This window comes from Pagrus major, chromosome 17, assembly GCF_040436345.1.
Source record: "Pagrus major chromosome 17, Pma_NU_1.0".
NCBI lineage: Eukaryota > Metazoa > Chordata > Actinopteri > Spariformes > Sparidae > Pagrus > Pagrus major.
In genome coordinates, this window is record NC_133231.1 from 31,677,829 (window position 1) to 31,705,264 (window position 27,436).

General features: G+C 44.5%; 2 protein-coding genes across 3 annotated transcripts in view; one reads left to right on the top strand and one right to left on the bottom strand.

The window, feature by feature from the left end:
• Nucleotides 1-87: 87 nt before the first annotated feature.
• Nucleotides 88-27,436, bottom strand: part of LOC141011895 (sodium bicarbonate cotransporter 3-like) — a 51,500-nt gene continuing 24,151 nt past the window's right edge. For both annotated transcript variants that reach the window (XM_073485236.1, XM_073485235.1), the window contains exons 7-25: nucleotides 23,459-23,577; nucleotides 19,618-19,775; nucleotides 19,374-19,461; nucleotides 18,057-18,203; nucleotides 17,833-17,936; nucleotides 16,543-16,717; nucleotides 16,334-16,467; nucleotides 8,115-8,360; nucleotides 7,837-7,942; nucleotides 6,593-6,754; nucleotides 5,743-5,856; nucleotides 4,289-4,450; nucleotides 3,957-4,208; nucleotides 3,431-3,499; nucleotides 2,195-2,368; nucleotides 1,974-2,105; nucleotides 1,820-1,899; nucleotides 1,578-1,685; nucleotides 88-944 (exon numbers count right to left, since the gene is read on the bottom strand). In XM_073485236.1, coding sequence (XP_073341337.1) covers nucleotides 863-944; nucleotides 1,578-1,685; nucleotides 1,820-1,899; nucleotides 1,974-2,105; nucleotides 2,195-2,368; nucleotides 3,431-3,499; nucleotides 3,957-4,208; nucleotides 4,289-4,450; nucleotides 5,743-5,856; nucleotides 6,593-6,754; nucleotides 7,837-7,942; nucleotides 8,115-8,360; nucleotides 16,334-16,467; nucleotides 16,543-16,717; nucleotides 17,833-17,936; nucleotides 18,057-18,203; nucleotides 19,374-19,461; nucleotides 19,618-19,775; nucleotides 23,459-23,577 — 2,612 coding nt within the window. In that variant the 3' untranslated portion in view covers nucleotides 88-862. The remainder of the gene's footprint in view (nucleotides 945-1,577; nucleotides 1,686-1,819; nucleotides 1,900-1,973; nucleotides 2,106-2,194; nucleotides 2,369-3,430; nucleotides 3,500-3,956; nucleotides 4,209-4,288; nucleotides 4,451-5,742; nucleotides 5,857-6,592; nucleotides 6,755-7,836; nucleotides 7,943-8,114; nucleotides 8,361-16,333; nucleotides 16,468-16,542; nucleotides 16,718-17,832; nucleotides 17,937-18,056; nucleotides 18,204-19,373; nucleotides 19,462-19,617; nucleotides 19,776-23,458; nucleotides 23,578-27,436) is intronic.
• Nucleotides 9,477-14,100, top strand: LOC141011896 (complement C1q tumor necrosis factor-related protein 4-like). The gene is made up of 8 exons (XM_073485237.1): nucleotides 9,477-9,630; nucleotides 10,220-10,270; nucleotides 11,043-11,171; nucleotides 11,829-12,108; nucleotides 12,237-12,325; nucleotides 12,543-12,593; nucleotides 13,175-13,303; nucleotides 13,755-14,100. The coding sequence occupies exons 1-8, from the start codon at nucleotides 9,492-9,494 to the stop codon at nucleotides 14,036-14,038; spliced, it is 1,152 nt and encodes a 383-aa protein (XP_073341338.1). The 5' UTR covers nucleotides 9,477-9,491; the 3' UTR covers nucleotides 14,039-14,100.

A 27,436-nucleotide genomic window follows, 5' to 3' on the forward strand; every position in this document is an offset into this window, starting at 1 on the left:
TTTATATGAACACTGAAACTTTTAATATCTGGAGGCTTCGTCCACACTGACGGAGACGAGAGGACAGAGGAGTCAGGAAACATGCAGCCGTGTTGCAGACATCACGTCTTTATTCCTAATTAAATTACAGAGTAGAAAAGTGTCTCCTGAGCGAACGTGTCCTCACAGAATGTTTAACAACCGAAAATCTGATTTATTGATCAAAGTGTCAAATCTGAGACTGATCGTCGTCAGAAAACTGAATTTATTGAAACTTGAAGGAGAAAATATGACGACATCCATCAGTCGGCCAGCGCAGGCAACGAGGTGAGGCACAACAGTGACACACACACACACACACACACACACACACACACACACACACACACACACACACACTCACACACACGTACACTCACACACACACACACACACACACGTACACTCACACACACACGCTCACAGTCACATGATCAACTTGAATCAGCACGTTGGATTAAATAAAACCTGTCGGAGGTCAGGAGCCTCTCCTGCTTCATGAAAGCAGAAACTGAAAATTAAAACAATAAAATTAAACTTCAGCTGTTTTTCAGATTTATCAGTCTGGAAAATCAGACGTCCACCGAGTCCGATGCTTCAGGAGCCAATCACAGCGCAGCAGCAGGCCGCCCCAGGAAAAACCAACCAACGAGACCTGAGGGAACCGTTTCCATCAGCGGCGGCCGTATTTGCTCCGAGCGGTGGAGCCTCCGTGTTTCACCATAAAACGATGAGAAATTAAACGTCGTCCGAGAAAACGCAGCATGGTGAGGTGAAGCCCGATTGGTCCTCCCACAACCTTTCACCTCCAGGGCTACAGTGTCCCATCAGTCACAGCAGCGGATCATAGCGAGGTCTCCGCGTCCACGACTCTCCGGCCGTCCTCGTTCTCCACGTTTATCTGGACGCTCGGCAGCTTCTCCTGGCTGGAAGACATGAAGACAACTGAGCTGAGACACCTGATCCATCACTCAGACTCGTCTTTACAACCACTTTACAAAACACACAGCTCAGTGATTTAATCTGACTGATGAATTTTTGAATGTTTTAAACTAAAATTCTGGACATTCTGACAGACTGCTCCTTTAAGTGTGAGGTTTTCTGCTGTTCTCTGGGTTTTGGACAGTTTGATGACGTCACGTTGAGTTCTGACATTTTACAGACTCAACGATTGATGGATGAAGAGAAGAATCATTAGTTGCACAGTAAGTAAGTAGTCTGAAGAGTCTCAGTCTGTATTCTCTGGTCCGGTGACTCTGATCGGATCTGTGATCTGTTCAAACGGCTCTGATCCGACTCCTCACTCTAACTACCTGTTCAAAGGTGACATCATGTTCGTGCGTTGGATCGTTTCCCTTCACTCGTCGTGAAGTCGTTATCACTCCTCTAACTGTGAAACTGTTGTGCGACCTGTGTTTGTGAGTTTTCAGTCATGTGCAGTTCACTTCAGTTCACTTCAGTACACTTCAGTACACTTCAGTACACTTCAGTCCTGAGTGACTGAACCAATCACAAACAGGCTCAGCCGGTGATGTCACAGAGCCTCCGGTGGGTTTTACCTGTTGCTGCGTCTCAGAGCTTTGTTGCTGTCAGAGTTCATGGAGACGGATTTCCAAATGCCGCTTTTGGCCATTTCATCTGAGATGTTCACCTCCGACGGGTCCACGCTGCAACACACACACACACGCACACACGCACACACACACACACACACACACACACACACACACACACACACACATTACTCTCTGCTGCAGCGTCTGTTAACAGGGCTCATGGTGTTGTGATGCCATCGACTCACCGTCGTTTCAGGTCTTTGATGGGGAAGTTGATGTCGTACGTCGGGTCGTCCTCCACCTCCTCCATCATCCGCCGAGCATCCTGAAACAAACACACATCAGCGAGGAGGCTGCGGCAGAGTCGGGCCGGAGTCAGAGCCCAGTGTGACCACTCACCTCCTTCTCCTTCTTCTTCTTGTCGTCGTCCTTCTTCTTCTTGCTCTCCGGGATCAGGTCGTCCAGCCAGCTCAGCTCTCTCTTGGTGAAGCAGAAGTCCAGAAGCTTCCGGATGAACACCAGAGCCAGAACCTGCAGAGGACGCCAACAAGACACTAGTTACCGCCTTGAAGTATTAAATAAGTGAAACGTGTTGTCTCCGTCGTCTCGGTCCGTCTCACCATCATGGGGAAGACGACAGCGGCTGCTGAGGTCTTGATGGTCCAGAGGACGATGAGACAGGACAGCTGCACCACCGTGAAGACGTGGACCTTCCACAGAGGGACGTAGCGCAGGTAGATCAGGTCCGGCTGGTGTTTGGCCGGCATGCCGAACAGTTTGATCCGGTCGAACAGCTGCAGGACGGACAGACGGCCACGACGTCAGAGACGGTAGCTACGTTTACATGAACCCTCATAATCAGAATCAAACAGCTCATGTTGACGCCTCAACGAGAAGAGACGGGTCTGACCGGAGCGAATGAACAGACGGAGATATTGATACTGATAATATTAACTATGTAAACGCTTCTGGTTTGATTTTCTTTCTGCTCATCCTGGACGATTATCAGACTGATATTCAGCATTTATCTGATTATCAGTATCTGACCTGTTTTATCTGTCAGATTGCAGATAAAATAAACTAATTTAAAAATGTGCTTCTTCTGCTCTGATGCAGCTTCCTCTCACACAGCGTCCCGCCCACAACACCATCTGACTGATTAGTCAAAAATAACACCCTTTAAACACTGAATGATCTGAACCTGCAGAAAAAGTAAACATAAGAACTTCACTTGATACTTTTGCTGCAAATGAAAATCGGCTCCAAATATCAGTTTTCAGTCTGATTTCTAATCATCAGTATCGGCCATGAAAAAGTCGTATCGGTCGACCTTTAGTCTTGAAGGAGTTAAAGACTGTTGAACGCCTCGACAAGTTGTTCAAACGAGTGTTTGTCAAGATGAACAAAGTGAGAACTGAACAACTGACCAAATCACGACCGGCTGCAGGAGTTTGAAGGCAGCTGCTATCGCGACGAGACTAACAGTGAAAACGACTCCGACTGATGGACGCTCTGATGGGAGAGCGACGGTCGGTGAACGTGAGCTGCTGCGGTGTCGTCTGAGGCTTCTGCTCATACCCGGGAGGACAGAAGCTTTACTGGTGACTTCAGTCTTAACAGCTCACCTCAGCTCAGTAAACATGACATGAAGCAGGTACTGACAGACTGACAGATGAAGGAACTTTCCGCATGTCTCCGGGCTGTGAACACAAACCTTTATCACATCACATCACTTTCTTAGCCTCCATGAAAACAGTAAAGTTGGAATCAGAATGATTTCAATCAGATTAAAGACATCTTGTCCCTGTAAACACAGACTGGTGGAGCAGGACAGACAGACGGACACTGAGACAGACCTGAATGCCTTTGAGCGAGGACACTCCCATGTAGAGAAAGACTCCGTACAGGACCGGCATCGGGATGAACTGACGGACAGACGGAGAAACTTCAAGTTAGAGGGAAACATGTTCACACGCAGAGACACAGAGACATGAGACACTGAGACACTGAGACACAGTCAGTCATTTCACTCTAATTAATGAGTTTTTCTTTGTTTCTTGACCTTGATTTTTTTATAAGGAAACAAACAACTTCATGTTTTCATTTAATGCTGAATTTACAAGAAGGGGACAATGATTCAGAATCTGTCGTAGCCGTTTCACAAAGTTCGTTAAGTTTCTCCTCATGAAACAACTCTTAAAATCACTACATTTGTTAATGGAGTCTGGTGAAAATTATTCATCTGACGTCTGAGCACAGGTCAACAATTATTTGACATGTTAACACTGAAAAGTTTAAACTTTTAATAACTTGAATTCTTCTTTCATTCCTTCTTCTTAAAGAGAACAGTAATTAAAAGGTGAGGTCGGCTGTGGCGCTCACCTTGAGGGCGGAGGTCATGAAGACGGAGCAGCCCATCAGGACGAAGATCATGAAGCCGGTGACTCTCTGCTCTCTGATGCCCAGGAACTTCGGCTGCTCGCCCGGCGCCGCGCACTCCGACTCCACCTTCAGACTGTTGACGTGGGAGATGGAGAGCACGGTCGCTGCGACGAACCACGGCAGGCCCATGATGGAGCACACGCCCAGCATCACCGCCACCACCAGCAGGTCCAGGTGGTAGCCACAGCCTTTCTGCAACCGACACACAGAGGGAGGGTTTATCACTGAGCCGCCGGTCTGTGCTCACCTACGGTCCCGTCAGTCGTCCTGACCTTCAGTTTGTTCTCCTTCCTGTTGACGATGACGGCGGTGATCTGCTGGTCCATGAAGATGAGGATGGTGCAGAGCAGAGCGGGGACGGCGGCGGCCAGCAGCGTCCACCAGGGGTTCGTACCGAGCGGAGAGATCAGCCAGCCCCGAGTGTTCGACGTCGGCTGGACGGACAAACGGCAGCGTTACAATTCTGACAGAGAAGTCAAGTCGTCACAAAGTATTAATACTTTAATATCAGCTGTTGTAAAAGTATTAATATTTTAATATCAGCTGTTGTAAAAGTATTAATACTTTTACAACAGCTGATATTTAAAATGACAGAATATCTGCATTCAATATTATCGAAAGTAAAAATATAAAAAATCTACAATTAGATTTGAGTATTAATCAGATAGTAGCATTATAATTGTGCTGTATGTGCTGAGTGGTACTGAAAGGTAATATTAGTATAACATGTATATGAAAGTGAAGGTTCAGCCCTCAGACGAGCTCAGTGTCACAGTGAAGCTGCTGCCAACATGTGCGTGTAAAGATCATCACTGAGCGTCACAGCTGCTGATGTTTCTGTCACATTCAATCTGCTTTTAGTCTGGATTCGTTTTACACTGAGATTAAAAAACCTCTTCTTTAACAGAGTCCTGGTTTAAGACAGCAGCAGCACAGATACACGGTCGCAGACATAAAACAATCGTAACATTATTATTATGAAATCTCAGACAGCCACGACGTTTGTTTAAAGGAGGATTTCAGGTTACAGTTACTCTGTCCTGCAGTGACTCCCTGATTGGCTTTTAAAGATCTCTTCATTGTTTCTCTCATTGATCCGACCGATGTTCGAGGTCTCCACTCATCGTTTTTTAACCCTGGAAACTGTTTTAAACAGCGTCTGTCCACAGAGTTACATCATGTTCCCCTAAAACACAAACACAGCAGCTGATAAAGCGCCGCCCTCCGACCTGTTACCTCACCGACCCACAGCTTCAACAACCCAACATCTGACGGCTTCAGCAGCAGGAAACTCAATCTGCTCTCATAACCCCACAAATGTATTCAAGAACAGTTCCTGCATAATCTGATTTTAATACTTTATTTTATTTATTTATTTATTTATTTAACCTCGAGGGGAAATTCACGTCTCAGCAGTGACGAACTCCATAAAGAAAAGTGTGAATTCAAACGTCAGAGACAAGAATTACCATGAAAGTTAAAAATGAAACATGTTTAAACAGGAAGGTGAGTGAACGGATGTGATAATCAGTGAAAAGTTAAAGATGTGCTGCACCGAACAATGTAAATATAAAGTTCAATTAGAAATGAGAAAGTCCAGAGACGCCAGCAGCCTCCCAGGTCACATGATAAATTTCAATGTATCGTATCGAGGTTAGAAATTCCAGTACGCTGTCGACACCAGCTCACATTCACAGTTTAGAACCAGCGCTGGAGTCGGCGTTACCTCGAAGCGGTCGGGTACGTTGAGTTTGGGTGTCGGCACTCCCACCAGATAATCCACCAGCACCATGATCATGATGGTCAGAAAGACGGCGAAGTCACTGATGGTCGATCGAACCTGCAGACACCAGATGATCTGATCAACATTTTCCATCAATAATTTACCAACAAAACCCGACTGAGTGATTTAACCGACTGTCAGTGTCAAGAAAATTATAAGTACTGCAGAAAATGACAATCTCAACGCTGTTTCAGATTTAATGCCTCGTCTTCTTCAACTGCTGGAAACTTACTACACACAACACATGTCAGGTTGGATTTACTGCATCTGAATGATTGAAAGTTTGAGCTGTGAAAATAAAAAAGGTTTGAGTTTGAATATTGAGCTAAATAAAAATTTAAAATCACTGAACTGTTGGGAGCTGATACAGAAAACATCTGAGACTGATGTTAACAATTTAAACAACAGTAATCGGTTATTTCCCGTCTTTTTTATTGAATATATCAATCAGATGTGAAATATCATAGAATAAAAGAATACGTGGTGTCACATGTTGAACAGCTGCGTGTAGTTTACCCCCCAAGTTTAGTAAAATTCAAAAATCCAATAATTAAACTGATCTCTTGAACCAACATATTAACTTTATTTTAGGTGATAAATTGGAAATCATTCCATTAAACATCTGATAAATGTGTATGATAAAACATGAATAAATGTATATAATAGGAAGGAAAACCTCAGTCAAGCATCTAAACCATCAGACAAAAGATCCAAATGTGACATAAGAGTTGAAACGATGTTTTAAATCAGTTTCTTTCTCATCAAACTGGATGTGTGTGTGGCGGATACACACCCTGGTGGGGAAGTATCTCTTGGTCTTGAACTGTTTTAGGAAGGAGGAGAGGAAGAAGGTGGTGAAGAAGAGGATGACGGACCAGAACAGGACGTCGGGGACGAAGGGGCCGTCGTGGCCGCAGGCCGAGCCGACGAACTCGCCGTGTAGATCCACACAGTCCTGAACACAGACAGACAGATGAGCTGCAGCTCCTCTAACAGCCACCAGAGGCCGCTGTGATCTGACTGTGTTGAAGTGAACAGGAAAACCTCCAACTTCTCTCTATAAATACACTGAATGTTCTTCTGTTTACAGGGTTCGTCACATTTTCTCACTCGACTGGACGACAACACCATTAAACAACATGCAGCCGTCTCCAAATCTGAAGGCATCTGTTGGATTAAAGCTTGAGTCTGTAATTCGGTTCAAAAGCTTTTTATATCATATTTGTATATATATAACATTTCTTAACATCCTGACAGCAATCAAAATATTAAATGATTTGAAAAAACCCCGAAATAAATCCATTGTCTCTGGCAGCTCCAGGGCTGTAAAAACTTCATCCAATCATTGTAACCGGCCCGACAATTTTGTATGGACAGACAACCTGTCAATCAATCTGCCCTTACCTGACCACCCTCCCCACCCTGTTCTGACTCCTCATCAGTCATTGCACGTGACCGGCTTTCTACACTGGAGCTGTGACGGACTGTTTACGACGAGAACGGCAGAGAAACTACAGCCACACTTCTCATCACCAGCGGTGCCGACAGCAGCTCACACTGCTGAACAAAGAAGGAAAAGAGAGACTGAACTCGAGAAGGCTGCCAAGAAATAAGTTAGACAGCGCGAGAAGTTAAACGAGAGTCAACATCGGAGAAGCTTTTCAGCGATGGCGACAACTGAAGCAGTGAAGACCTGAAGACGGACGCCATGGTAGCTGTGTCTCTGCTGGACAGGGAATGAGCTTGTTTGTTTTGTTGGGGAAATGTATTATTACTCTGCATTATGTGGTCAACGTAGCTAACGTAGCTCCTTATGTTGCTGTCGCATGTATTCACCAACACTAACGTTAGCTCCTTATGTTGCTGTCGCATGTATTCACCAACACTAACGTTAGCCGGTTGTGATAAAAACTGAATTGATATCGTCACTGACATAATGAACTGTGTGAGTCGAGCCTCCACATGAACACACAGTGTGTTTGAGCTGTGTGTGTGTGTGTGTGTGTGTGTGTGTGTGATGAAGGGTTCATGTCAGACCTTCACACTCAGCTGGTCCCACTGGATGTTTTCTGACGTCAGGTTCTGCTTGCTCCACATCTGTTGGACTTCAGCGGAGGCGTTGGTGGGTGGAGAACACTGACACCTGCAGCAGAGCAGCAACACGAGGCGGGTACACTATGAAACAACACGACTTTAAAGTTCGAATGAGTCACTGAAGCTTTTGAACGAGCCCCTGACCTTCAGAGAAGCTGCTAGAAAACAAAGTCTGCAGCAGTTAGTCAGAGAAACACATGGCGCTGCTGGTCGGGCCTTACGTGTAGAAGGTGAGGTTGTCCAGCTGGTTGTGCATGTTGATGGGGTAAACCTCCCCCAGGTGCACCAGCTTCTCCAGAGCCTCGTAGATGAAGATGATGCAGATGAGGGAGGCGAAGGCCTCCTCGGTGAAGCGCGTGATGTAGCAGACGAGAGAGCTGGCGTCGGTGGCGACCAGCACAAGGCAGAGGAAGGCCGTCCAGAGGCCGATACTGGTCCGCAGGGACAGGTAGGACAGACCGTAGTCACTGAGGACAGACAGGACGGGAACATACGTCTGGTTTTAAAATGTTTTAAATGCACAGGATGTCATGTCGGCCACTGTAGACAAAAAAAGGACATAAACAGCGTGGGATCATGGGAGTTGTTGTCTTCATTGTTAAATAACCTCCACTGCTGATTAAATCTCTCTCTGTGACTCAGACGAGGTGGTTTAAAGTTTTCTTCACGTTATGTTTCGACTGCCTTCCTCACACTCTGACGACCAGATGAAACTCACCGCTACCTCGAGGAAACATTTGGCATGATGTGTTCTCACATCATGCCAAATGTTTCCAACAATATTCAAACCACAGAAATCCACAACTCTAAATATATGCAAACATTTAACATATTACATCTTTAACACCAGTAACAAACACACTGTTATCTCTGCTGATCCTTTCAAAACCATCCGTCAGCTCTTCGATTGTCTCAGACATTAATTTCACTTCAGTTTTAACTGTCGCTGTGACATAAAAGTTGCTCCAGACACTGAAAATGTTTGAGAACGTAAAGTTATGTTCTATAAAACAGAGAAATCAGACTGGAGCTCTGTATCGTTTCACAACACTAACAACACTTCCTGTGCACAACTATTAACACAAAAACAAAAACAAATGAAGCAAAGCTCTCACGTGTTGAAATGTTCTCTGAACTCAATACAAAACAGTCCAAACAATCAGGATTGATCTGATCAAAGAACCAGTCAACAAGATTAGAAATCCAATCAGTACATTCAATCATAGCTCAGCTGTTCGTCACCTTTTATTTAACCTCCTCTGTTGGAGTAGAAACTATTTCACACAGGAGAGAATAAACAGACTGTTCTGAGATCAGAGTCGACGGTGCAGATTTACTTTTACTTCATCTGAGCTGCTTCAGTCTGCAGGAGCAGTAATCAGTGTTTTCAGTCTACACTGATGTACAGAGTCTACACTGATGTACAGAGTCTACACTGATGTACAGAGTCTACACTGATGTACAGAGTCTACACTGATGTACAGAGTCAACACTGATGTACAGAGTCAACACTGACTCAGGACAGACTGAGGCCATCGACCACACAGAGGCTCCCTATAAAAACCAGCAGCCTCTCTGTCCTCTTCCTGTCCCTCATCATGTCTCGGTGTCTCCCCGTCCTGCTGCTGTTGGCCCTGGCCTGCCTGGCTCGGTTCGGTTCGGCTCAGCCCGTCGACAGCCAGGCCGACCTGAAGCGGGTGCAGGCCGATCTGGAGGAGCTGAAGGCCGAGAGACGAGGTAAGGTCTCCACTCACACCTGGACGACCTCTGAGTGTTTCAGACAGACCTGTCACATCGACAGACAAAGTCTGAAGGTTTTAAAGGACCAACTGAAGCAGCTGAGACTTGTTCTAAAACATCAGACGTCTCCAAACAGCTCGTCTGCTGAACGCTGCAACGCTGTTTTACTGTGAAGCTCCAGGAATGTTTTGTGGACTACGACTTCTTTCATACAGAAAAGTTACTGACGCTCTTTATTCTGCAACTTCAGATTTGTAGCTGACAGAAACTATTTCCATCAGAAAAAACATCATTTTGTTTCTTAGAAAGCGGAAAACTTTCTGAGAGAAACTGCTGTCTGCTGGTCGGCCAGTGTTGACTGAGAAGGACACAGATGTTTTCCAACTCAGTTGTTCATCTTTTGTTCTGATGATTCAAACAGGAGCGTTTCATGTCCATCAAGAGACATGAACCTCCACGTAATCTCGCCTATGAATCAGACTTTTACTGCAGGAATCCACAAATATCACCTGAAATAACTGGACTGTGTGCGGCTCAATGACTGTTCACGATAGTTTCAACAGTACTTCTCTTTAATTGTTTTCAGCGATGACAGAGCGTCTGGATGCAGCTGAGAAGGAGCTGAAGAGAGTGAAAGGTAAATACAGAACGTAATGTTTAAAACACAGATAATTATAATAATAATATAATTATGTATACATAATAATATATATATATATATATATATATATATATATATATATATATATATATATATATATATATATAAATAAATAATAATAATAATAATATATATATATATATATATATATATAATATGTCTTCATGGGAGAAGTTATAATTGTTGATGCATGTTGTAGCTCAAACAGTTAAAAATGGCGTTATTGTGTCATAAAGCAGTTATTAAATGTTTGTATGCTGATTATAAACAACAACTCAAAGTTTTTAATCTCAAACATGTTTCATAATTAAACGTTAATGTGACGCAGCCTCAGATACTTTACATGACTCTGATGCACTTTAAAGGAGCAGTCTGTAGCTTAGCTGAAGAAATGTTAATGAGCAGAGAAAGATCCTCATTGGCTGATTTTTTTTCTGCCTAAACAAACTAAACAAACAAACTCTCTTTGTTTTTATGACTGAATAAACTGAATAAACAAACTGACCTTAAAGGACAACACAGTTTATACTGTTTTACTGTGTTTACATGTGGCGGACCCTGCCACCTCTCTAGCTTCAAACAGTGTTCTGAGACCTTATTTTCCTCTGAGATCAGCTTGTTTATTCAAAGTTAGTATCATTACCTCATTAATACTGTAAATATTAAAATTCTCCAGCTGCTCCTTTAAGCGAAGTTCTCACAAACACTTCCGGTGACAGGATTAGACTTTTTCTTTTCTTTCGTACAGAAACACCTAAAATTGCGTTCGCGGCCTCACTGGGTGGAAACGGCCTCGTGAAGACGACCACCGGCAACAAAGACCTCGTCTACAGGGACGTCCTGACCAACGTGGGCGGGGCTTACAACGCTGAGACAGGTGAGACCCTATAATCAAGTGTCCATTAAAGGGGAGACGCTACAGGTGAATATATAATCTCACCGAGATGCTTCTCAGTTTATTACTCACATTAAGACAATTATTATTATTTTTAATTACAAGGTTTCTGGTATTTTATGTTAAATATGCAAATGAGGCCATGCAATTAAATATGCACACATTAGCATGAATGTCCAGAACAGAAATCTGAACTGAAATAAACATTTTGGACATTTTCTGTCCACTAATCTGAAAGAAGGACACGTTATGGAAGCAAAATAGTCCAAAATCTTAAAACTGATCAGTGAATGAAATAAAGTCCTTTCAGCTGAAGTGTCTCAACTTACATTTAGTGTAAAATCTAATCAGTTTCCAGAAATTTGGCCGGTGTTGCTGGAGATAAACAGCAGGAGGAGCTATAACACCGGCCTGTCATTAAAGAGAAGACAGGCTAACGAGATGCCTCCTTTAATAATAATACTACACAAATGTGAAGAAACACCTGTGGATGAAACAGTTAATGACGTATGTGAAGTATCAGTAGCGTCTCTTGACCTGTCTCGGTCATGGTAATGGTAGATTCAGTAAGAGAACGATGACTCCATTATGTTTCATGTTTCACCCTCAGCTCCTCATCACTCCTCCTCTTCCCTCCAGGTGTGTTCACAGCACCGATCCGTGGAGTCTACTACATCCGCTTCACAGCCAACGGCCCCACCGACTTCCCCATGAGCGCCGTTCTTTACAAAAACAACGCTGAGATCCAGCTGATCGCCCACGAGCAGCCGTCCGGTGAGGGCAGCGACACGGCGTCCAACGGTGCCGCCCTGATGCTGGAGGCGGGCGACCAGCTGAAGATGGTGCTGTGGCACAACACTCAGATCTGGGACAACAGCAACCACCACAGCACCTTCAGCGGCTTCCTGCTCCTCTCCATGTGAGCTACTGCTGATACTAATACTACTACTAACAACCACCACAGCACCTTCAACAGCAACATGCATCACACGTGAAAGTCCACAGTGAGTCCTGAAGATGGACTTTGTCTGTCTCTTTGTGTTAAAGGGTGGACGAGCCTCCCACAGAGGAAAGTGAAGAAGTCCAGCTGAAGAACCTTCAGGACTCACTGAAGCAGCTTCAGACAGAAAATCTGAGTAAGACTAAACGTGAACTGGACCTGAGGACTGCCTCTGAACATATCTGTGTTAATGTGCGAGCATCACAGAGCTCTCATTACTGATGTAGATAACGATAAATATAAGACATGAAGGATTAAATGAAGGTCACGTTGTTTCCCAGTAGAATCTGATAAAACGTGACTGTGGTGCTGATCGATCAGCTGATGGTGGTTCTGTGTCTCTATGTTTGCAGGTGTCAAACAGAGACTGGAGGCCACAGAGCAGGAGCTGAAGGTGATGAGAGGTCAGTGTTTCCATCACAGTCCCGTCATTTTCCCTCTTAATGTTCATTCAAGTGTGGTGGCAGCTTAACAGAGACAAACCTGTTCCAGCCGACACTGACGACACAGACGCCGTTAGGATGAATGAGTCATCAGAGGGCTGCACTCAGGCACACAATGAGCTCCTCTGAGCCTTTTCTGGTGCCATCAACTGGGTTTACCTGTGGGGGAGGAGCGCCCTCTTGTGGATATTAGTTCTTACTATAATACCATAAATGCAACTACTGTTTTACTCTGTGTATTTTTGTTAATGAGTTGAACAGACCCAATCCATTCAGTCAGACTTCAGTCAAATCCTGAAAAGGGACCCAACACGTACAACAGCCTGCTTTCTCTGCATGCAGACAGTTTAAGTTTCATTAATTAATGAATCTGTCTTTGAGGGAGATGAAGGTGAATGTAAAGTATAAACATTTACATTTAAGAGTGAGTTCATTTGTTTGATCCACTAATGTAAAAACAGTTTTGACACCTGGACACAGAATCCAAACCATGTCCCTGGTTGATCTCTGTGAATATTTGCTCTCATTGATTTTTCCTTCAGAGGTGCCGAAGGTGGCCTTCTCAGTGTCTCTGGGAGGTAACGGCCTCCAGAAGACGACATCAGGAAGTAAAAATCTCATCTACAAAGACGTCCTGACCAACATCGGACAGACGTACAACTCTGAGACAGGTCAGTGACACACACCGTCCAACATGTTTCTGCAGCCTGTAACACCTGTTCATGTAGATCATATGTAAATATTAGATTTACACTGAGTCTCCGTGTTCGCTGTGAGGACGTTTAATGTCCCCGACAACCTCTGTAGTCTCATTCAGACACTTGTTAGCAACCGCTAACCGTTTTTAACACATGAAGAGCTTTATAATTAAACTGTGGACATTTAATGATGACAGGCTTGAATTGGGCCTTAGCAGAGGTATACACTCTACTCCACATTTTGCTTGTATTAAAACAACAGAGCAGCTCCTGTGATCTGGATGTTGCCACATTGTAATTTTGATCATATTTTGACCACCGGTGCAGCCCCAGCTAAAATATTAGCCAGATGCCTTTTTCTTTGTGCTTTACTTATTTTGTCCCCTCTCACCTGCCGTATGTTTACTGACCCTTCCTCCTCCAGGTGTGTTCACAGCACCTGTTCGTGGAGTCTACTACATCCGCTTCACAGCCAACGGCCCCACCGACTTCCCCATGAGCGCCGTTCTTTACAAAAACAACACCGAGATCCAGCTGATCGCCCATGAGCAGCCGTCCGGCGAGGGCAGCGACACGGCGTCCAACGGCGCCGCCCTGCTGCTGGAGGCGGGCGACAGGCTCTCCCTGAAGCTGTGGCAAAACACTCAGATCTGGGACAACAGCAACCACCACAGCACCTTCAGCGGCTTCCTGCTGTTCCCCATGTGAGGACCAACATGTCCTGAACGTTCACCTGCATGTTTGTTTTGAATAAAACAAATGAAACTCGACACGTCTGTGTCATTTTAGACACTTTGACAGACACCCAGCAGAGCAGAGCTCACGTCTTCAGACAGTTCAGTTCCACACATCATTTTCTTAAAATACTCCATTACAAGTCCTGCATTCATAATCCTCCCGAGTATAAAGAAATGTGGGTCAGATATCAGTAGTAAAAGTACTGCAGTATTCTTACCTTCATGGAGTGAAAGTACTGCAGTATTCTAAGCTTCATGGAGTGAAAGTACTGCAGTATTCTAAGCTTCATGGAGTAAAAGTACTGCAGTACTGTGACCTGTGACCGATACATGAATCTATGAATCTGATTACTGTGTTTATAAAAGTCAAGAAAAATCTGCAGATTTGATAAAATCTTTGATATTTTGTACTTTAAATGAGCTGGTAACAGATTTAGATGTTTGGAAATCATCATTAACTGTGTAATTCTGATCTTTCTGATGCTGCCTCCACATTATGTCATATGTTATATAAATAATAACTGCAGGCGCTGACGTCTCTCTGACGTACTTTCCTGGAAATTTTTGAGTTTTTAAGAGCAGATAAAGTATAACAGTGTGATATAATCTAGTGGGAAATGGAGTAGGTTAAAAAATAAGGGTTTTATGTGTTACAAAACATTTTGTTATTATAAAAAACATTTTTAATCCTCAGACAAAAAGAGTCAAACAATAGAAAACACAATCCGTCTGAAGCCAATTACAGCGCTGATCCAAAACCCAGAAATCTGGATAATCTCAGACCTCTTTGGCTCCACGCAGAATAACACAGCCTCCATGTTTGTTTTCAGCTCTTAACTACATTTAAAAAAAACACACAATCTCATTATCGAGGACATTAATGACATCACCGAGGTTATCGTTTTAATTCCTGCAGGGGGCGTCACAGCTCAACACAGCAGCAGTGACACTGACTGACTGTGGAAGAAGAATTCTGGTTCTGTACTCAAATAAAAGTACCAACACAATGATGTAAAAATACTCCATTACTCCATTAAATACTCGATTACTCCATTAAAAATCCTGCATTCAAAAGTGTATCTAAAGGAGTCAGTGCAGAGGACGAGGTCAAATATTAAACTAATAGATCAACATGAAACTTCCTCAGCTGATTACTTACAATAAAAAATATAGTTTCAGATATTTTATGCTTAAATATGCAAATGATACATACAATTAAAAACACGCTAATGTGGATAAAGAGATCTGAACTACAATAAACACCTAAATGTGGATTTTGAATGTTTTCTGTCCACCAGTCTGAAAGAAGTTACAGAAGCAAAATCCCAAAACTGACCAGAGCATAAAAGTATTTTCACCTGTAGTGTCGCAACTTAAACTGTCAAGAGACGATGTTTTTAATTTAACTTCTCACTTCTCTTCTGATGTCACAGTGTGATGTCACAGTGTGAGGTCACAGTGTGAGGTCACAGTGTGATGTCTGCAGAGAAGTGACACCATCCACGTATTACACATGATCTTCAGTCTGACACCAGGCTGTCTGATTATGACATAAAGGAAGCGTCTGTCATCGTTCTGCCCGGTCACCATCTCCAGGTAACAGTGCAACAACGTGAATAACTGTGGAGCCTGATGGAGGACGTGAAGGAGGTGAAGAGGGAGAGAGATAGAAACCGAGCTGAAACGAGTGAACAGACGGACGTTCACTGATGGACACGCTCCGGTGTTGTGTCAAAGTCAGTTCCCCTGTTGATATGCGTCTCCTCTCACCACCGAGACCTGAGACGCTTCAAAAACACCGTTCTTTCTCCAAAACCTGCCGACTGATTAATACAACCGGCTGTTTTACTGACTGTTCACAGCACTCAGATCAGGTTTCTAGACCGAGATTCTTGTGGTTGGTTTCTGTTTTGGACAGTAGCCAGGCTGCTAGCTGTAGCATGTTGCTAACGCTAGGAGTGGGGTTTCAGTATCAGCAGTAAAAGTACTTCACACTGTGTACATTTACTGCTGTTAGATGTCAAATACAGAACCTGAATAAAAACCGGACACGTGGCAGCCTGTGCAGGTCGACGACCGGACGAACGAGATGCTGAAGCACACAAATGTAGACAAAATAAAAGTGAGCAAACATCTGGACCAGAACATCTCAGGTCACTTCAGATCACAGCTGACGAGGACAGAGTGAGTTTAAACACCAGCCAGAGAGCACCGGCGGCTCCGCTACCAGGGATTTATGGGTAACGAGTCAAACAACCAGACTCACCTGCAGAACTTGAAGAGGATCTTCTCGAAGACCAGAACCGGACCGGTGCTGCCCAGGATGGTGAGAGGCTGACCAGCAAACAGAGAGTAGGCCACGCCCGTCAGAGACGCCCCGAACAGAGACTCGATGGCACTCTACCAGAGAGAGAGAAGACGGGTTAGTTCATGTCGCACCTTCAGGAGGATCATCATCCGTCAGCTGCTGCTCACTATGTTTCCTTTGGTGGCTTCTCCCAGCAGACCTCCGAACGTGATGACGGGCGACATGCAGGCGCAGTACAGGAAGAGGACGGACGCCAAACACTGCAGGTTGACGGCGTCTCTGATGTCACTCCACACGAAGGGAGCTTTCCTCCGAATGTCGTTCACCAAACCGCCAAAGATCCTGACGGACAGAGGACCCACTCTCTCCTCAATCATGACTCTCTGTTTTTATTCAGAACAACTGACACAGAAACCTTCAATTTCTCACCCGGATCAATGAATCAGTTTGAGTCATAAAGTCATAAATCTGATTCCAGCTTCTTAAATGTGAACATTTTCTGGTTTCAGTAACCTGAATATCTTTCTGATACCTGACACATTAGCTGAAGTCAGAGTCATTATTTCCCTGAACACAGCTCAGCGTCAGTTTACAAAGTGAGTTAATAATGATTAGAGAAGCTTCAACCCGAGGGTGAGCCGTGTTTTTATTGATAAATGACTTCAACAATTGATAAAATGTTTTTAATTAACCCTTAAAGACGCAGACAGCTGCTGGTGGCTCATAATAACTATTCCTCTAAAACGTTTAGTACCTTATAAACTGCTAATATTCTGCATATGCTTTAAAAACTCATGTGAAGTGGAGTTTCTGTAGTGAACGTGATTACATCATCATGTTCTGCAGCACTGATTCGTCAGGATCCAACATAGTTTCTCACTCTGGTTGTAGCCGAGCTACTTCTCCTGTTCGTGTTCAGTGGATCAAACGTTTCTCTGAAAAAATACAATATTGCTTAAATCTACTAAACTTTCTTTTTCACTCTCTGAACCTTTCTGGAAACATCTACACGGTCAAAGGATGAAATGTAGGATTACACCTTTTTTCACTGAAGAACACTGAAGACAATATCATCATTAATGTCTGTAACTTGTGAGGAAAGTTCAGCTGTAGACAGAAAATCATGAAGTCTAAAACATCCAAGTTCCCGAGGTTGTGTCTGCGCTCACAGTAAAACAAACACATTTTGAACGCAGTTTCTTTTAAATTCTGGTAAATAAATGGATTCTCAGGCAAAGCAAATAAGAAAATTGGGATTTTAAAAGAGCCGGACTGAAACTTCAGGCTCTCCTGAATCTACTGATGTCTGACAGTTGATGCTGACGGCTAAAATAGAGGAGGAACATCTAAAGTAGGTACAGGAGAGTCTGTCGCTCTGGTCTGTCGGGGTTGTTGCTGCTCTTGTATACGTGCCATCCTCTCACAGTCCTGTAAAGTAAGACAGTTTGCAGACTGACCTCCCCGTCCTCTGCAGCTCCGGTCCCGCCTGATGCTCCGCCTCCTTGACGGTGTCAGAGCCATGGGCGGAGCCATTCGGCATGGACGGCATTTTCCTCTTTTCCTGCAGACGGACAGAGGACGAAGACACGGAGCTGAACTCAGGTCAGACAGGACAAGCATCAGAGATCCTCGCTGTCTGACAGGAGGAGGTCTCGTGTTGCTGGAGGAGTGGCGGGCTCACCTGAGACGGGACGCTCTTCGGGGGCTCGATGCGGATGCTGGGGTCCCACTCACCCGGAGGAAGCACCGTGACCTGATCCAGGAACTCATCGATCCCTGACAGCAGGTCGTTCCTGTCCTTCGCCTTGTAGGCAACATCGTGGAAAATCTACCAGAGAGAGAAGAAGCTGCAGCTCACCTGGAAACCTGCACAGCAACACTGTCATGTATGCAAAGATGTTGAAAATAAAGTATTGAAATGGCACCAAAATAATTATTAATTATATGTCAAAAACGACAAAGGATGACCGGGCAAATTACAGGGAGCTCTGCCAACACCAGGCCGACTGGACCCTGCTGATCTCTTACTGCCTGTTACTGCCTGCATGTGTTTCCTGGCTGAAATTCTACTTTTACCATTTCATGTGTTTCACATGTTTATTTAAAGAGTACTGATGAAACTCTGATGTGTAAATTTACTGCAGGTCCCCTTTAAATGACGTGTTTCTTCTGACTGTGCTCCACAGCACCTAGAGGTGTGGAAATGTCACAGTTCTTACATACGTCACAATTAAACGACAAAGTCCGAGGCTCAAAAATGAAGCCAAGACAGAAGTACCAAAAACTGCAGTTCCTCTAACGGCCACATGAGGCTCTAACAGCGAGTCCGTGTTAAAACGTCCGACTTTACAGCAGAAATAAACGTTTACAGCTGGTTTCTGTAGATAATTTATCCCTTCATGACAACTTTTATCCAACTCAATGGTTTCAATTATAATGAAGCTTAAAGTTATGAATTATTAGGGGCGTGGCCTCCCTGAGTGACAGGTAGCTGTGAGCCGTCTGCTCAGCCTCACCTCAGATAATTCATCACTGATCTTCATCTCTCTGACATGTTTGTGTTTGGTGCCTTCTGGAGAAATGTTAATACACATATCAGAACATAATCTGTCTTTCTCTGTGGTTAACTGAACTAACAGACGTGTTTTGGATTAACGAGCGGCTCTGTTAGCGTTAACCTGCAGACAGCTCAGGAGGAATAAACACCCGGAGTCGAGGAGAGCACAGAGTTTGTTTTTTAAACTTTTAGGATTAAAAAGTGGATTCATCTTCACTTTTCCTGCTGTAACGAGCTGCAGAGGAGCTGAAATCCAGTTACTTCTGTAATTCTTTATTTGACTTGTGTTTTGTCCCCAACAGCATCTGACTGAGACTTCTAACACGTTATCTCGGTGAAGTCATCACATTAAACCTTCAGCTCCGGCTCTGTTTGTTTTTTAATGAGTAACTTAGCGTCCCTGTTTGTGTTGTGGTTTAACTGATCCCTCTGTCGTCTCACCTCGTCTGTCATCAGAGTGGCCATGGAGCGTCCGATCTCATGGTACTGCGGACCTTTTCCAAACGGACCGAGCAGCAGGAAGAGAAACCTGGACGGACAAGAAAACATGAAGACAGTCAGCAACAAATCCACTCAGACTGGTCAGATGTCGAGTCCTAAAACGGTTACTGTTAAAGTAAAACCAGGAGAATCACTAATCATCCACAAACGTGTGTGTGTGTGTGTGTGTGTGTGTGTTGCTCACCTGGTGGGCACTGGGACCTCAGTGAGGCCCGTCAGCAGCATGGCGGGGGCGAGTCGGACGAAGGCGATGATCGGGCGCTCCAGGAAGTCGACTTCACCCACAAGGACGTTTGAGGCCTCAGCACCAGGAGGGATCTTCTTCATGAAGTTCATGTCCACCTGACACACACACACACACACACACACACACACACACACACACATAGCCTCACCATGAACACTGCAGCCTGTAGGGGGCGCTAGCAGCAGTTAAATCCTCTTGTCACAGCTCAGGTGAGTCATTGTTCTCAGGTAACAGCAGCAGGTTGAGTTTCCTCTGATCTGATCCCAGAGTCTCAGTTTAAGTGATTATCAGCTGATCCTTGACACACATTATTTTAAAGGTCCCATATTGTACAAAGTGAGATGTCCTGTCTTGTTTCATTATAAAGCAGGTGGATGTGTATAAATACACTTAATCCACAGAGAAATACACAGTCTGTATTCAGAAACGGCCTTTAAACGAGCCGTCATGACTTGGTTAACGTTGTGATGTCACAAGTATACAGTCTCCGCCCTCAGTGCCTGCTCAGGCCTGTGAGAGCTGACCAATCAGAGGAGAGGGGGCTTTTCACACAGGCTGAACAGGTGTTGCAGTAAAGGACAGTGTAGCAATAATGTTTTTGAGCACTAAAGCATGTAAACATTGTCCAGTAGAGACCCTAAATAAAAGTATGAATCTGGAAATCAGCATCATGTGGGACCTTTGATGGAGAAGATCCTTTTAGAAGCTGTTCTGTAGCTTTCGATCACATCACATGATCTTCCTCAGCAGATGAAGCTAGTAATCTTCATCTCAACAGCACCTATCAAACCAGAGTGAGAAGGTGCTTCACAGGTGAGAATCAAAACATGAGCTCTTTTTAAGCTCTACTCATACTTCTCAGTGCAGAAACAGAATAGCCGCCAATTCCTGCTCATGATCTTCCTCCGTCGCAGCTAAACTACACTGAAATATGTTTCTGAAGACAGTTTAGTCACAGAATCTGGGTTTATAGTTTATCAGCACTGCCGAGTTTAGACAGTTTGATCAGAGCTGATCCGGCTACACTTTTTGATGAACGCTAACAAAATGTAAAAACATGTTCTGCCTCATTTGGAGGTGTGGGGTTTAACATTATTCTTACCAACACTGAAGTCATACAAAAACTCTGGACTGGAGAAGTTTTAACATGAGATCTGAGCAGTGAAGACGGACCATGAAGGTCTTAAACTGATGTATTTGGGCACATTAAGGACGTCTTCTCCATCATCATCATGTCATACGATCAAAAGCTCAAGGACAGCGACTAAATGGATCATGTGGTGAAATTATTTTGTTAACAGCTGATATATTGTTCTGATGTCTGCCCTAAAATCCCACATCTCTCTGCTACAGCATCAATGAAGACATCTTGATTCAACACCAACATTCAAACTAAATCAAGACAACGGGAGTCCAACTCTTCACCACAAAACACTGAAACAACACAGCAGAGTCAGCGCCACACCGACTTCACTGAACGACACAAACAGCGAGGACACAGCGCATCACCACAACACAGGCCACTGATTGGTCGACAGCCGGTGAGTGACAGGTGAACAGACTTACAGCGGGCTTTCTGCCGGCCGCCGGCAGCAAACAAACGCAGTCGCAGTCCTGCTGAGAAACAAACGAGTCATCCCTCCAAAACACAAACACAGCTTCTGATTGGCTGCATCAGGTTCACACGGACCAATTACAGAACTCTGACATGACTCAGTTTATTGGATGTTTTGTGTTCTGTAACTTCAGCTCATTGTGAAATGATGTGAAATATTAAAGTGTTTCTGTTTCTGAGGATTGGGCCCATCATGATAATGTCCAGGCCAAATAATGAGACAGACGATATTACCGTCGCTCGCTCGTTCAGCCAAACTACCATCGCTGAGTGCTGGACTCTGAGGGGAGACCACACATTTATGGTGTTGCACCAGTTAACAACTGTTAAAGACGACATGCAGCTTAATTCAGATCCTTTGGCTCATCATTTTCTCCCAGTTTAAACCTGAAAGCTGGCGTACTTCTTAGAAACTAAGTCCTCCGTGTCTGTCTGTTAAAGCCTGATGTCATATGGTAACTGTTCAATACTCGATTTTTTGAAAAAGATTTGGTTCTGATCGACCTCCAGCGGAGGAAGTGGCTGCAGGAACCACAGCGATGCTCGTGGTCAGGTTTTCAACCAGATGGAGACTCCTGGTTATAAAATGACTGTTTCATATTCCATAATCATTCTGATGTGACATCGTGTTAGTTAGAAGACTGAACGTCATCTCGTGCTTCAATGAGACTGATGTTGAAGAGCCTTCAGCAAAGTGTGATCCTGTCAATCTGCTACGTTTACTGCTGCAGTGACTCACCGGCTGCAGAAGATGGAGGATGATAAACTAGTATTACCACCATGCTGCTGTACGAGTGCCATCAACCAGTTTGTAATTTACCTCCATGTCCGTGTGGACTGATACATGAAGCGAAGACTTGTTTTTACAGACGAGTACAGAGGACTGAGAGAGAGCTTCGTCACATGGAGCAAAGACAGTCACCTGAAGATCAACATCAGACTGCTGCTGTGTGTCTGTCGGTGTGTCTGTTAGTGTCTGTCAGTGTGTCTGTCGGTGTGTCTGTTAGTGTCTGTCGGTGTGTCTGTCAGTGTGTCTGTCGGTGTGTCTGTTAGTGTCTGTCAGTGTGTCTGTCGGTGTGTCTGTCGGTGTGTCTGTTAGTGTCTGTCAGTGTGTCTGTCAGTGTGTCTGTCGGTGTGTCTGTCGGTGTGTCTGTCGGTGTGTCTGTCGGTGTGTCTGTCGGTGTGTCTGTCTGTGTGTCTGTTAGTGTGTCTGTCAGTGTGTCTGTCAGTGTGTCTGTCAGTGTGTCTGTTAGTGTGTCTGTCAGTGTCTGTCAGTGTCTGTCAGTGTGTCTGTTAGTGTGTCTGTCAGTGTCTGTCAGTGTCTGTCAGTGTCTGTCAGTGTGTCTGTCAGTGTGTCTGTCAGTGTCTGTCAGTGTCTGTCAGTGTCTGTCAGTGTGTCTGTCAGTGTGTCTGTTAGTGTCTGTCAGTGTGTGTCTGTCAGTGTGTCTGTCAGTGTCTGTCGGTGTGTGTCTGTCAGTGTGTCTGTCAGTGTCTGTCGGTGTGTGTCTGTCAGTGTGTCTGCCGTCTGTTCCTGAGTTATGATATAAAATGTAATTATTTGACATTTGTGTGAAATTTAGCACATGAATTCTTGAGTTACGGTCAAAGTGTGTGAGGTCACAGTGACCTTTGACCTCCAAATCTAAATCAGCTCATCTTTGAGCCCACGATGACGTTTGTGGCAAATTTCCTCAAAGAGTTCCTGAGAAAAGGACTCATGATGAAAAAACAGCAGGACGTCTTTAAATACCAAATCCAAAGACATTCAGTCGACTGACATGTTAGACAAGGAAAAGCAGGAAAATGTTCACATTTAAGAAGCTACAATCATGAAGACTTTAAAAATTAATGATTTATTGATTTTAAAAATGGTTGCCGACTTATCATTTCTGTTTGAAAGGCTGATCGCTGATAGACTAATTATTTCTGCATGCTGTGGCCGGTTAAACTGAAAACTCAAAATCATGTTAGACAACATCTCACGTCTTCACTTTACATGATGATGACAGAAGAATCGTCATTGTAATAAACTTTAATAAACTAAATAAATTGTTTCCAAACTGTTAAATCAACCTTCAGACTCACTACGTTACTCAAACGCGTCTTCCTGGATGTTTAAAAACCCGAGGATCGTACACAGCAGGAGTTATGAGCGCTCGTTACCTTACTGAAGTCCACGGTGCTGTTCTCCCGGCTGCTGCCGTTGCCGCCGTTGACACGACTCTCGCTGTTCTTGCTGTTGTCGAGGTTTCCTGGAGCCGAGTGAGGGGACGCCAGCAGACCTGAAGACATGGAAAGATGTTTGTAAAAGGAACGGGAGAAGCTGCGAGCTGATCTGAATCCGTTTTTCTGACTGAATCCTGAAGGCGTCTTCAGGCATGAAGCGCGAGTCATCCTCCGGGCCACGAACCACCTGCTGCCGTCTCAGGTCAACTGTCACTTTGTTTGAGTGAATTTATAAAGTGTGGAGCTGAAGCTGCTGATTTAAAGCACATGACTGCTGAACACGTGAACCACACACACACACACACACACACACACACACACACACACACACACACACACACACACACACACACACACACACACACACACACACACACACACACACACACACACACACACACACACACACACACACACACCTCGTGTCCTGTTACAGTCCAACAGTCTCGATATCCAAACCTGATGTTAAAGTCGCTGTAACTGTGACTTCATGTGGTTCTGAACTGTTCAGTAGAAATTATACACTTTCCACTTTAGCGTCCTGTTATACGACTCTGACGCTGGACAAAAAGCCCACTAACACCCACCAACATCCGTCTTTTGTCTTTAATGTGTTCAATCATCACAGGTGTCTACCGGCTGCAGCTCCGACCAGCTGTGACGGAAACACAACATCCGTGACTCGTTTCATGTTCAGGATGCTGGCAGGTAAATACTTTTAAATCCGTCTCTGTTAAAAGATATTAAAAAGTAACCACCATTAAATCTTCAGAGGCGTCCATGTCACTGCCCAGCTGCCTGATCTGTACTGAGCATGTGCGGATCTCAACAGAGATGAGAAAGAAGCGAGATGTCTCACTCTTTACTACTCCCATCATCAGCTCCAGACAATACCATGTGTCTCATTCAGAATTTTGTTGATTGAGACTTCTTAAAACAAGTGAACCGTCCTCTGGATGTTTGCTGATGACATCTATGAACTGCTGCTTTCTGCTGTTTTCCAGCGTGTTCGTGATGACGAAAATAAACAGAAAGGTAGACTCGTCTCCTGGCAACAGACACCCGCTTAAAAAACTGGCATAAACACGTATAAAAGTATATTATTATTGTTGGTGCAGCTGCAAAAAAGACAACTGGATCATTTCTGTTGACCTCAGAGTAACAACGACCAGCAGCACCGGACGCTATGGTGGAGACGTGAGCAGACAGTCAGCCTCCATCTTCCAGGAGATTTCGACAGAGCAGCGCAGTGAAAGTGAGTTTTATAGGGAGCCAATCAGAACGCTGATGATGTCGTCATTCTGTAGAAAACACTTACATCATAATAATCGTTTTTCTTTCGTCAGTTTGATTTTCTCTCTGCAGCCGCCCGTCAGCAGGTCGCTCTGCTTCATCAGTCGTCACACTCACTGCTTCCTGTTTATTTGGACTTTAAAACTCGTCAGCTTCAGCTCATTAACAGCTGTAACTCAATAACAACGAGCCAGATGATGATGTGTCAGCTCTGCTCGACAACTTTATTTCACCTCTGAAGGTGAGAGACGGTCAGCTGGAACTAACGTAAAACCTGCCTCCTGATCCGGAGCAGAGACCCGCTCGCTGCCACCAACGGTGACAGAAGGTAGTTCATTAGCACTCATGTGTTCCTGCATGTTTTTCTTCACTTCACAGTCGCTCATTAAAGTTCTGCTGTAGCGATCAGAGAGGCCGTTGATGATGACGATCAGCTTTTTCTTCATTTTATTTGTAATTCTTTTGCATCATTGACTCAAAGTTTCAGTTTCAGGAGGTCCAAACCTGACGACTGGTTTCATTTCACAGCGAGCAGTGTTTGAGTGTGTCCATGTGACGAGATGTAAAGACATCGTATTTTTAATCTTAGTCTATTGTCTAATAATTTGTCCTGTCAGGTAAAACTGGGACAAACTGGCACATCTGAAGAGGCCCGTCTCTGTAGAACAACACAGACACTTAAAAACATCAGATTTAGTTAGTAAAGACTTGATTAGTCGCAGACGGACAATAACAGGCTCTTTAGTTTGTCCAGACTAGTTGTGTTAACATGGACCCTAATATTTCACTAATGCTCACAGTGACATCCCAATCAGAATAAAAATGCCTCATGCGACCACCTCGATCCGAAACGACTGATCCTCACTGTGAGAGAACATCATGTGACGTCCAGGAGCGACAGAAACACGGCGGTAACAGAACAGAACCGGTCTGTGGACGATTTAACTAACTCAGGATGGTCATTATTCAAACAAGTGCTGGAAAAGATGAACAAAGACAGAATCCACCGAACCAGAAGCACAAATATTGTTCTCAGTAGGGTTGGGCCAAACGATTTCTGAGCCCTGACCATCGTTACATCATGATTTAAAAAGGCTTTCTGTCAGAGAGCAGAGTGTCTCCTGGGAGTTGTTGTTGTTTGTTGTTTTACGTTATGAACAACAGATTAGTGTTTAGTATGAAGCCACACCATGCCGAGTCGTGCTGACTCATATTTGCCTGAGTGACTGTGAGGATCCTCCTGTGTGTCCTCCGTCCTGAGCACTTCCTCTTCCTCCTCTTCCTCCTCCTCCTCCTCCTCTGGGGGGTAAACCACCACCTGGGGGATCCCTGCTCCTCCCCACAGCCCCCCCGGAGCAGAGCAGCGGCGTGGAGCGCCAGAGGAGGCGTGGCCCGACGGGGGAACCTCGAGGAGGGAGGGGGTGGGGCTGGGAGGGCAGGGCTCGGACAGGAGGCGGCCACGTCGGAACGGAGTGGGAGTGGTCTGAGGCGAGGAGGCGGGGCTGGGGAGGAGGCGTCCAGACATGTAGGAGATACGAGGGGAGGAAGGAGGGGTGGAGGTGTCACTGAAGGAGCGATGCAGGGGGGAGAGGTGAGAGGAGGACAGACCCTCCCCTGGAGAGGAGGAAGAGGAGAAGAAGAAGGTGAAAGGACAGAAACAGCAGCTGGACGAGTGAACGATGCTCATGCTGGTTTTAAAGTCGGCGTGCAAACTGAAGACACATCAGACAATCAGACCGATGGATCGTGTCAATCATATAAGAACACGTATGTATTAGAGCCGCGCTGATATGTCGTCATGGATACACCATCATGTCAGCTGATTAGCAACAAGAAATACATGTCTGTCAAGAAAAGTCAAAGATATGTTTGTAACAGAGACACTGTTTTAAATGACCTCAGAGTTTGATCAGAAAGAGCAGAGAAGATTTTGTAACTGAGAACCTGATCAGACCTGATACCACCATCAGCTCTGAGTGATCGATCACAGTGATCAGCTCTGAATCACAGCTGCATTAACCTGCGTCTGAGTGACACCTGTGATGTGATGTCACTACCTGCTCTGTATGAAACAAACCCGTCCATCACTGAGACAAACAGACTCCATGTTTCTACACAAAGACAGAAAGAAGTTCATGTAGAACATTTGCTGAATTTACAAGAAGGAACAAATAAGTCAGAATCAGTCAGAGACAGAGTTTCACACAGTTTATAAAGTGTCTCCAACTCAACAACTCACTAAACTGGCACATTTGTTAAGGGAGTCTGGGGACAAAGAAGTCGCCTATACTGGTGACTGTTTAGTGTATCTGTAAAATGTGACATGTTTAGATCAATAAAATGTTTCTTCTTTCATAAATTGAGTGTAAATGGTGAAATCAGTGTAAACAGTGTGTTCAAACAGCTGCTAAATGTTGGCAGGTCAGACTTTAGCACTTTAGACACAGAAGCAGACAGGCTGGTGCAGCCATGCTGCCACAAACTGACACTTTTTACAAGGAAACACACAACTTACTGTTTTCATTTAATGCTGAATTTACAAGAAGGAGACAATGATTCAGAATCTGTCAGAGACAGAGTTTCACTACGTTTGTTAAGTTTCTGGTCATGGAAAAACTCTTA

Bases quoted from the DNA above. Each gene is read 5' to 3' on its own strand.
- LOC141011896 (XM_073485237.1), top strand. From the start codon at position 9,492: ATGTCTCGGTGTCTCCCCGTCCTGCTGCTGTTGGCCCTGGCCTGCCTG. The intron at 9,631-10,219 runs GTAAGGTCTCCA...AATTGTTTTCAG, and splicing joins GCTGAAGGCCGAGAGACGAG to CGATGACAGAGCGTCTGGAT. The intron at 11,172-11,828 runs GTGAGACCCTAT...TCTTCCCTCCAG, and splicing joins GGCTTACAACGCTGAGACAG to GTGTGTTCACAGCACCGATC.